The sequence below is a fragment of the Vanessa atalanta genome, chromosome 19, assembly GCF_905147765.1.
Source record: "Vanessa atalanta chromosome 19, ilVanAtal1.2, whole genome shotgun sequence".
Lineage (NCBI taxonomy): Eukaryota > Metazoa > Arthropoda > Insecta > Lepidoptera > Nymphalidae > Vanessa > Vanessa atalanta.
The window spans coordinates 10,391,603-10,402,791 of record NC_061889.1 but is presented as its reverse complement, the minus strand read 5'-3'; the positions used below and the strand labels follow the sequence as shown (position 1 = coordinate 10,402,791).

The 11,189-nt window shown below is 38.6% G+C and overlaps 1 protein-coding gene across 1 annotated transcript; it reads right to left on the bottom strand.

The window, feature by feature from the left end:
• Positions 1 to 2,552: 2,552 nt before the first annotated feature.
• Positions 2,553 to 10,536, bottom strand: LOC125071255 (FHF complex subunit HOOK interacting protein 2A-like). The gene is made up of 13 exons (XM_047681390.1): positions 10,318 to 10,536; positions 10,030 to 10,170; positions 9,065 to 9,286; positions 8,483 to 8,899; positions 8,215 to 8,408; positions 8,032 to 8,137; positions 7,533 to 7,692; positions 7,166 to 7,302; positions 6,924 to 7,075; positions 6,774 to 6,851; positions 4,527 to 4,614; positions 3,720 to 4,276; positions 2,553 to 3,602 (listed from the first exon to the last, which is right to left on the bottom strand). The coding sequence occupies exons 1-13, from the start codon at positions 10,360 to 10,362 to the stop codon at positions 3,476 to 3,478; spliced, it is 2,424 nt and encodes an 807-aa protein (XP_047537346.1). The 5' UTR covers positions 10,363 to 10,536; the 3' UTR covers positions 2,553 to 3,475.
• Between the last annotated feature and the right edge of the window lie 653 nt (positions 10,537 to 11,189).

The window sequence follows — 11,189 nt, the reverse complement described above, 5'->3', positions numbered from 1 at the left end:
TTTTAAAAGGTGTTAATTTTGGATTGCCATTTTTAACAAATCACGACCCGTTAATGTCGTTCCTACAAGTTTTTACATCACATACACTATTTTAAAGACAAGCTTTTGAATAACGCCTCGTAGACAATTCTACCATTCGTAAGCAAAATGAGTATATTTTGAAAATAGTAACCGTACGTAGACGATAGCGAGTTAGAGGTTATGTTTGTACAAATTGCTTATTAGTTAATTTTAACAAAACTTTAAATGAATTTCTATGATTTTATTTACCATTGCTCATGGTTTAGGCATTTAACGACATTAACGAAGCAAGTACAAATTATTCATACAAACTCTCTAAAATTCACAGCTTACGTTGGATTTCTAATTAAATACTACGTGTACATACAAATATTTAAATAATTCAATCATAGAAGTTATAATTTTGTTTATACAAAAATCGTTGAACATAAAAAGTGTTTAATATATTGGATTTATCAACTGGTAGATTATTCGATTTGAAAAAACATCTCATCGGTCGGTACTTCACGTCGATCAACTCGTACATCCAATGTTATCAAAATATCAATTTATTTTTGAAACCTTCAAAGATACTGTAGGGATGTGTAATAGCTTTGACCTCTATATCGATAAATTCGATGTTTTTAAAGTTACCAAAGTGTAATAAGGTAAAATATTAATAAAAGAAACAACATTGGAGCGTAACAAAAAATTTAATCTAAGAATTCAACAATTAAAATACTTTTATTTTTAGGAAAATGAAAATATTTTATAACGAAATATTATGTATATTTAATGTTTAACATTATTAGTTTTGAATTCAAATAAATAAATATATTATTTACAAATAAATCGAGATAGGTTTAGGCTTTAGTTACAAAATTTATACACGTTTTTGTAACCTTTAATTGTTTCTCTTTGAAGCGGTCGCCGCGGATTCCTTATAAATCGTTACTAGGCATACCGCAATCAAATAACGTCTAAACTTTGAAAACGAACCGACCTAATGCCATCTCGCCTGGAGGAATGACGACCGGGCGCCGAGTGGCGCAATGTTTCAGTAATGTCCTGAGGTCTGTCAAGTGCCTAACGCGGTCATTCTCAGTACTCTGCTAGCGCGATATACAATAGTACAATCAACTCGATTCCGATCGTATTAAACTGCGGGTGATCGGTTAGAATAGAAATAGCGATATAGTCGATCAAGTAAACTAAAACGTCGTCCTGTATGAGACGAGTGATGACTGATAGGACGTTTGGAGAATGAACTGGCTTTCGTTCCATGCCGGCGGAGCGTTAGTAGTGTTGCGACACTATCGATAATAGTTTCCCTTATTACTTTCTATTGTCCATTTCTAATATCGATAGTTTCGTTATCACCGTACATCACTATTCGTGTCATCTTAACGGTTTTGTGAAGTTGACGTGACTCGCTGCCGAATGTCAGTTTCTTCTCGAAACATGTAAAATGTAAAGAATTTCACGTTTGTAAATAGTTTTAAACAGTCCTGTTTGTTGGTAACTAATTCATGTTTATATGCATTATTTAATTTTCGAGAAAAATATAATCACCATTGCATTTTTTACTTGTTTTATTTTCGACGGAACCCTAATCCAATGGCTTGTGGCTTTGTGACTTGATGTTTAATATAACTCATGTGTTTATTAAATAAGAACAATTTCAAATCTTTACCTTTGAGATTATGTATTTAAAATAGCAAATAGAATTAATTTGCTGGAATGAAACTCTCATGGTGTATTGTTAAACACCAGGTATAATAATGGGGCATTTATGCAGGGGCAGAGGTGTGTATCGATATCTAATTTGGTAACCAGACCTCGAATCTCGAAACATATCTGTGTTTTTTACATTATAATTACATACGACCGACTCGCTCCGAGTAAGTAAAACTAAATACAGCAAATCGTGTACATAAAGCGAGAACGGGCGTATCCGAGGCTCAGCCGTCGCGCTCTTACAGAACATAAATTGAAACTTCGTCATTGCTTGAGAAATCTAATTACTAAAATATTTTCAACTTTAATGTAAGACTTTTAATTGGCTGAATCGTAATTTTTATCGTTTTCAAATTTTATTAGTCTTTAATCGTAGACATGTAAGCGTTTTCTTTGGACGAACAAATTGTAAATACACACTACACTGTTTATATATTGTTTTATTGGCTAATTCTATTTTAAGGTTTTTGTATATATACTGACAAATAAAAGAAATATAATTCCAAGCAAGCGTTAAGAAGTAACCTCAAGTAAGCTTATCTAAAAATTCAAACTCAAAATAACAAAAAAAATTGAATCGTACTTTATTGATATACTCTGTGGAATACTTTCCGAAAAGTGATAGATTTACATTTTTAATGCAACACTAATAAGACAATTAAAAAGTGCATTTGCCTCCTTAAGGATTTTTCTTTATATAGGTAAATTATTTAATCCAATATATTAATATAAAATTAATCTTCACTTAACAATAGTAAAAATATATATCAGTACCAAATATACATAACATAAAATATATTGAAATAAAACTGCAATTTTGATTAACAATTTTATTCAACAAATGCCTCATACAATACACGGTTGTGCGAAAGAATACAATAATATTGCACCAAGAATATATTAAACAGGAATGTATTCAAATACTCTTCGGACTAGATCGCTACTGGTTCATTAATACACAACTAAATACAATAAACAAACTCTGATTATAATATTTAAACTCGAAACAATTATTTATTTAACAACTGGTGTTGCCAGATACACTCTAAGTAACCTCGGGCCTTTGTGTTCTTCTAAAATGTTGCCATATAACATACGAAAAAGAGTTATTAGTATTAGTGCTTCAATATCTTGGATCGTTTAACGATTTTGTTTCGTTTTTGGGACTTTTGAGTATTTTTTTGTGAATCAAAGCAATAACATATCCCAAACACACAAATAATGACCAGATATTCGAATAAAAAACTACTTATAAATGAACAAATTTAATTCGAGCCAAACTCTAGCGTTATCATAATAAAATCTTATATCATTCAACGATAAGGCGAGCAAAGCTGGAGACCTCGGCCAATATTCTAACATCTAAGTACTCTCCGTTACAATTGCTCATTAAAGCAGTACATTCCGAGTGTCGGACACTAGTTTATTCGAGATTTCAACATCAGCGGTATGAAAAATACTTTTGAAAATAATAATTTATAATGAAAAATTCAAATGTCAAATTCTGCACCATTTTTAGAATATCGTCTCTAGTAATAAAATAAATAGCTACTTATAATTAGAATTCAGCGAATACGATTCCTCGACCTACGAATCGAATTGGCAGTATGTACCTTTTCCTCGATAGAAAACAATTTTAAATATATTAGCGACAATTTTCCACCCGCATAGCGTTACTCTCAACCCGAAGGTCGACCAGGCCAGGCCGGGGCTCCGGGGCCACCGAGCCCGGTGCGTTCTACCGCTGGTGCTGGTGCGGCTGCTGTTGGAGCTGATGCTGATGCTTGACGAAAGCGATGGCGGCCAGCTCCTTGCAGAACTCCTCGAGTACGATGAGACTCTCCACCAGCTGGTTGTGAGAGCCGCTGCACGACACGACAACCACCAGAATTACTATTAAATACTCAAAAAGCGATATTCATACTGGTTATTGTTATTAGGTCGGAATTTATCTCACTCTAGTTCGCCATGAGGATACTCACATTTCGTCGTAGCTGGGGTCCTCGCTCATCAACTGAAGCCTTGTATTCTCGATGACCTTCTTGTAGTTCTTAATCCTCGGCACCTCCATCGTGAGTCTCCGAGCGACTTCCTGGAGCGTCTTGAACAGGGTCGGAGTCCCCTTGGCCGTCGGCAGGTCCGGGTTCAGCAAGTACTCGTGCAGGTTCGGGTGCGGCAGCAAGGCCAGCTTGGAGATGATGGACGTGAGATGCAGGTTCACCTGGTACGGCTGGTCGGGCATCGTCGACAGCAACTTGAAGAGCATCTTCAGAAACGGTCCCGCGTCGAACTCCTCCTCGGAGGCCGCCGGCGCGTCTCTGCTCCGGAGCACCAGCGCCTGCGTGAAGTTGCAGCCGCCGGCGCCCCCGCAGGCCCCCCGCGAGGGCTTCGGCTCGCAGGGGGCGTGCACGGGGGCGAAGGCGTCGTCCAGGTGCAGGTCGGCCTCGGGGCGGCTGTCGTAGCTGTGCGTGGAGCTGGCGGTGTCGGCGCAGGTCACCTCCGTGGGCCAGTTGTACGTCGACGTTATGTCCAGCCACAGCTGAAATACGGTCACCGGGTGAGGCGAAAGAGCGTTCATTTCGTAAACTCATACGTATAATAGAGTCAATTAATTATACTTATCCGTACTACTCTTTAGAGATTATAGTATTTAAATGAGCAGAATTCTTAAATTTGTGACAGTAATGTAGAGCACACTGCCGGCGGGCACGGCGTATCGCGCGCAGTACCCGGTAGTGCGGAGCGGTACCCGGTAGTGCGGAGCGGTACCCGGTAGTGCGGAGCGGTACCTGGTAGTGTCGCTGCGCGTCGTGCACGTAGTGCTCGCAGTCGGCGAGCGGCTGCGACTGCACTCCGCGAGGCAGGAGCAGCAGGAAACTGTCGGTCGAAATGAAACGAGTGATTGAGATTTCAAATCTTTAATTTTCATTATTTAAGTATTACTCAAACAATATTATTATTTAACATAATCCGTTTTGTATAAAAATCCAAAAGACTTAATAGTATCGTTTGTAAAAATTTTACATTAAAAATAAATGCTAAAATTAAATATTTACAAAAAAAAAAAACATATCAATAACTTCGCAAAACGATTGTGTTTGTAACAACTGGCTTTGTAACAATTTATTTTATAAATACAAAAAATATTACTTTGTACACATAATTTTATTTACAAAAGTTTTTAATAACTAATTATCATATTATTTTGTACATAACACATGCCTGAGCAACCTTTTCCATAAACAATAATTCTAAATGCTGCAAGTTAAACAAATAGAAAAAAAAAATCTAAATTATGTTTCTTAAATGCTTGCACGAGATGTCGATTAAAAACAACTAATGCTTGACTCCATTTTGACACGGGGCATTTTGTAACGAATGAATCCCTTTGGGGCACTTAAGCATTATCAGCTTAAAAGTTTTTCAGTAAATAGATATGTATAATAAGATATTTAATGTCAATTCTTATAAGTTTGGGGCATTATGTGCCTCGTAATCGTTTAATGGGGCATGATATAACGAAAAATATAATTGATAAGCCTTAAGTAAAATCATATTAATTGGTTATATGGTTTTAGAACTTTTTAATTTGTTAATAATACTGTTTAACAAATCTCGGTTTTATAACATATAAATACTTATTATATTGTAGATATTAGTATTATAAAAATTAGTTCAAAGCGTGAATTCTTAAAATATACCACATTAATTGTACTATGTTAACAAATATATTTAAATAAAATATAAAAAAATAATGTATATTTGTGATTCATAAATTCATATTTTAATTATAGCACTGTACTTGCACCGATAGGAACAATTGTTTTAAGACATTTTAGTGTTATAGTAAATCGTAATGATATGTAAAATTAAATTAATCAAATAAAATTATGTCAATAAAACTTATTCTAGTTATTGCAACGATGTTACATTCTCGGTTATGAGTTTTCTGTTGCCATTATTTCTTCGATTCGGTCTTTGAGTTGTTCTAAACGCCTAGAAGTTTAGATAAGCTTAACAAGCATGAATTATATATAGGTTAAAATATTATCTCACGAATAAATAGCATTACTATTGAATATAACTTTTTTTGACATTTTATCTCTTGGTTTATTTGTGAACATTTATTTAACATTCCGAAATAAAAAAGAGCTGTTTTCAACCGACTTTAAAAACGAGGAAACCTCAATTTTGTATCTATATCTATCTATTCTAATAAAGTCGTTCTCCTTCATTAATTTTTACTTCCTTCTTATCCTCTAATCCTTTTTTCAGATAAGATACTAATGATTTAATTTTTTATTACCTTCTATTCAAAATCAGAATATACTTTGTTCAAGTAGTCTTTTACAAGCACTTTTGAATCGTCATTTAACAAACCATATTAAGTGAAGCTTTATAAAACCTAACTATTTGTAAAACCTAACTGAAACTAATAAATCAATTTGCATAAATCTTATACCAGAGAAGCTTTTAGATAATTATATTATTATACAAATCGTTTCGCTTTGTAATTCCACATTTTTTAAATATGGTCTTCAAATATGGATTTCAATAAAACCGGGTTCAGGTTTTTAGCGTAGATGTGGACACATTTTTGAAGTCGGTTTTTATATAAACTTCTATAGATTTTATATGTATAAATGATGAGAATTTGTGCATATATTTAACTTAAAGTAAAATATATATTGTTTAGAGATAAAATGTCATTTTTAGTCTTCATTTGAATATTAAAACAAATAAATATGGCTGGGACGAGTATATACAATCTGTCCGCGTCTGTTTAAAATACACATTGCAAGAGTCAGATTTAAGCAGCCTTTGTAAATAATTTAACGAATTTGACTTGTCATATGATTTTTTGATGATTTAATTTTAAGTAATTATAAAGTGTTGGAAGGGAGTGTAAAGTATTTACAGGCGAGTGCAAAGTGCGAAATGAATAGATGTGTTTTATGTTACATTTTAAATTGTATTTAGTTGAGGCTGGAGATGAAGTCGGGGTTAGGGGGCGGCGTGGGGGGGGGCTACGCTACCTGTTGACGACGCGATGTATGTTGTCGTCGGCGTGCGCCAGCAGCCCGCCCGCGCGCTCGTCCGTGGCCAGCGACTGCCTGCGACACACAACAGCAACATCAACGCTCCCATCGTGCCCCACCACCGGCCGCCGGGCAGGCGGGGCTCACCGGGCGCGCTCCCGCTCGCGCGCGAGGCTGAGGTCGTTGAGGCGCTCCCGCTCGTCCTGCAGCGCGGGCGCGGCGGCGCGGTAGGCGCGCGCGCACACGCGCGACAGCACCAGCCGGTCGATGCTGTGCTCCGAGCCCTTCTCGATCACGGCCTGCGGAGCGCACGCACACGTCAGTCGCCTCGCGAGGCGGGCGGCGAGGCGGCCGGGGAGGCGGCCGGGCGGAGAGGCCGGCGGCGGTACCTCGAAGAAGCGCAGCGTCTCGAGCGTGAGGTCGTGGTCGCCGCGCAGGCAGCGCAGCGCCAGCGCGCGCAGCTGCCCCCACTCGCCCGCGCCCCCCTCGCCGCCCTCGCCCTCGCCCGCCAGCCAGCTCGAGAACTCTGACACGACACGTCCGAAATGTTCATTTTGATTACACACGACATTCATTATAGCATCGGCGTGAGTACTGCAGTGTAATGATTTATAAATTATGTATGATTTAAAACCCTCAATTTAGTAACATTACGTTTTAAATAATTATCTCGGGAAATTAACTTTCGTCGGGTGTCCCTCGGGGCTCCGCCCCGGGGCCGGTCTCGTGGGCAGTCGTCGCGAGTGGTGGGCTCACCGTTGACGAGGTCCTGCGAGTCGAGCACGCGCAGACACTTGGCGAGCACGGCGGTGGCGAGGATGGCGCTCCGCGGCTCGGCCAGCTCCTCCGCCGCCGGTTCCAGGAACTGCGTGCGGAAGGCGCGGGACAGGTGGCACGCGATGATGGGGTGACACTCCTGCGGGGGGAGGGGGGCCACCACACTTAATAAATAACATATAATACAAAAGTTCAATCAGAGTACATCATTTATAATTCAAATTCATTATTTCATCTAATGAGTAATTAAATTAGGTACTGAAATGTATTCGACATCCGTTTCCAGCTTATCGGTTTAAGATAAAAAATACTATAAAAACACATTATGACTCGACTATAAATCTTCAGTTAGCAATATTTGTTACATAAAATTAAAGTTATTTTTATTTTATTTTTATTCATAACAAAAAAGAAATATAAACAGTAAATAAATGACTAACTTTTTAGTACTGGTTAACTCAAACCTACTGTCACTGACCTTCATCAACGTATCGATGTAGTCGAGCCACGAAAAGAAGGCGGTCAGCTCCCGGTAGCCGTAGAAGTTGTTGTAGTTCTTATCGCCGAAGTCCTGCGCCACGTACCTGCAACGCGACGCCGCTATAGAGCGAGCCGGCAGCGCCCTGGATAAGGGGGGGGGGGGGCACGGAGCGACACTCACGCCCACGTGATGCTGAGCTGGTCCACGGCGGCGGGGTCGAGGTCGGGCGGCAGCGCGCGGTAGCGGCGCAGCAGGCGCGCCGCCAGCCGCTCGCAGGCGGGGCTGCAGCCCGTCACCAGCGCCGCGATGTCGTCCTCCGCCAGCGACGACACGATGAGCACGCCCTCGCACGCGCGCAGCACCACCTGGTTGTCCTGCGCACGCGAGCGGGTTGGAGTCCCTTCGGGGCTTGCGATCGAGACCAAAGAGAATGTGTGTCAGTACTCACGGCGCTGTCCAGGTAGGACAGCAGCAGGTCGATCAGCAGGAACTTGTCGTTGTCGTCGTACACGGTTTTGTGGCTCTTCGAGGAAACGTTGTCGTCCCCCGCGGAGCTGCTCGACTGCACGTAATTATCGTCCTTATTCACTCTCACGATGGACACCGTTTTCAGTGGATTGGGCGCCATGTCCACTTCGAATAGAGGATTCTTCTTGGGAGTCTGCGCTTTGCTTTTGATGGGTATCAGTGCTTTGATGTCTTCCGGGATCATCATCAGACTCGCGGTGTCCTCCACGAACGGCGTGGTGAAAATGTTAGCTAAACCTGGCTCCTTTCTCACGAGACCGCACAGGGTGAGGAGAAGTTCCACTTCCTCCTTCTCCGTCGGGGATGCAGGACTTTCGTTGCAGATAAGGAGCATTCTCTATAAGAATTTTGTTCAAATGAAATTTTGACAGCTATCAATTTATTTAATGGGTTAATTTATTCAATATATTTAACAGTGCACAATAGCCACATGATATAAAACTTGTTTCTGTTTCACTATGACAGAACTCATGGTGCGTCACAACTGGAAAGTGCGGCGTACCTGCAGAGGTCTGTACACGTGGGGGCTGTTGAGACAGGGGCTCCTGGTGCGCCGCAGCAGGGAGGTGGCGAGAGTGAGCGCGGAGTAGCGCGCACCGGGCGGGCGGTCCACAGACACCAGAAGCGACAACGCATCCAGCACACCTACCGAGCGCTGGATTACTGCCTCCAGGCATGGACCCACCGTGCCACCTTGTTGCTCTTTCTCCTCGTCTACTATTAACTGAATGGAATTTCAATATAATTAAGTGCTATGGTGAAAATTTTGATCCAATATAAAATTTCCAACATACAAACCATATATTAAGTTTTTAGAAAGTAAGTATACTGTCTGGCCTTGGCCACCTATGGTAAGTGTTCACCAACTCCCATACAATAAATATTAACCAATCCTTACATCACCAATGTGCTGCCAATCTTGGATGATACATCAACTAAATGGAACTAAGATGATACATCAACCATTTCTACATATATTACTGTTTTGCATTAGAATATACGAAGAGTAGCTGGTACATAGACAGGCTGTCACAAAGCCCTACTACCCGAATGTAATAATAATATTTTAAAGCCTTTTTTTCACAAACATAGGTTTATGTTTTACCTGTATACATTATATGCACCTACACTATCTTAGAAGATAAAGAAAAACTTGATGAGTCACTTAATTTCTCAATTATAAATATCATTTACAATGCTATATAATAATCTGAATAAAAGTAATTTCTAGAGACTGCTGTACTGTTAGTTTTAATATCCCTAGGACAGTAAAAATATTATACACACACAATATTATACACATAAAACATAAATAAAATGCACTCAGCATATATTTAAACTTCAGTTAATTATGCAACTATAATGTGTCATTATAGTTGCATAATATAGCATAGCAAATTTAAAGAAGAGAGTAAGTTAGGAGTTTTTAACTCAAAAATTGCATTTCTACTTGGTGTTTATTCTAACCTGGAGCATCTGGTGTAAGTGATGTGGTACCCTCGTGTCTTCAAAATGTACTTTGGAACTTTCCTCATAGTTCTGGTAGAAGTTCACCACCATTTTCCAGTGATATTCAAAATCCTCTAGCCTTGTAGCTGGCGGAGCTAACTGATATAACAAACAATAAAGTTAACTTTGTTTCTTTTGTTATATCTCTTAGTATAATTAGACAAAACTTTGACAAAGGATTACTATTTAAGGTTTTAATTAGTTGAAATTAATCTAAGCAACATATATAAATTAAATAAAACTTACTACGTCCGCAGCGGTTTGTAAAACATCTGAAAATCTGCTTAGCATATTAGTTGATAGTTAAATCTGTGTCATGACACCTGCTGCTGTAGAAATTGATTTTTAACGTTAGAAATAGCTGATAATTATTTGTTAGGGACTTTCAAATACACCCATCATATGGCTTAGAAAATACTAAACACCGAAATATTTACTTTGATAATGTCATTGCATATCGAATTGTCAATTTTCCATTTTCTTGTGATACATGTCAAATGCAGAATTTTACAGATTACTAATGTATCATATCATATTAATTTATTTTCTTATGAATCGAGCAATATAAAAAGTGCAATACCTTTTAAAATAAATTCTTATTTACGACTAAAGTTGTAAAAGCAAAGACCGTTATTACTCAAAATCAAAATATACTTTATTCAAGTCGGTATACAAGCTCTTGAATAGTTGCATCTTCATTTTACATACTATATTAAGTTAAGCTACCACCGATTCGAAATGTAAATTCTACCGAAGATAATCGGTATTTCCAGAGTATTTTCCGAGACTATACTTTAAGTCCTTTATGGTTCTGCCTTGCATTGAACCCCCTTTCTATTATTTTAAAGTCAACATGTAATGGATTCATACTACAATAAAGAATTATTTGACATATTACATTGAACATATAAATATTAACCACTTAATTTACATAGATGATTTAAAAATATTCTCATCTACAGAAAGACGCTTGAACTTAATTATATTAACTAAAAATTTCTCCCATGATATTAAAATGGAGTTCGGCATTGACAAATATTAAATCAATGCTATTAAGGCAGGTCATAATCATCTTATGCATTCATCAACTAAAAACCGGAAAAACAATAGATCCCTTA

What these genes read in the sequence shown, in the direction of transcription:
- LOC125071255 (XM_047681390.1), bottom strand. Translation starts at nt 10,362, where the DNA reads ATGCTAAGCAGATTTTCAGATGTTTTACAAACCGCTGCGGACGTA. An exon ending in TACAAACCGCTGCGGACGTA is followed by an intron (nt 10,171 to 10,317) that starts GTAAGTTTTATT and finishes TTGTTATATCAG; the next exon opens with TTAGCTCCGCCAGCTACAAG. An exon ending in CTCGCAGGACCTCGTCAACG is followed by an intron (nt 7,303 to 7,532) that starts GTGAGCCCACCA and finishes GTGTCGTGTCAG; the next exon opens with AGTTCTCGAGCTGGCTGGCG.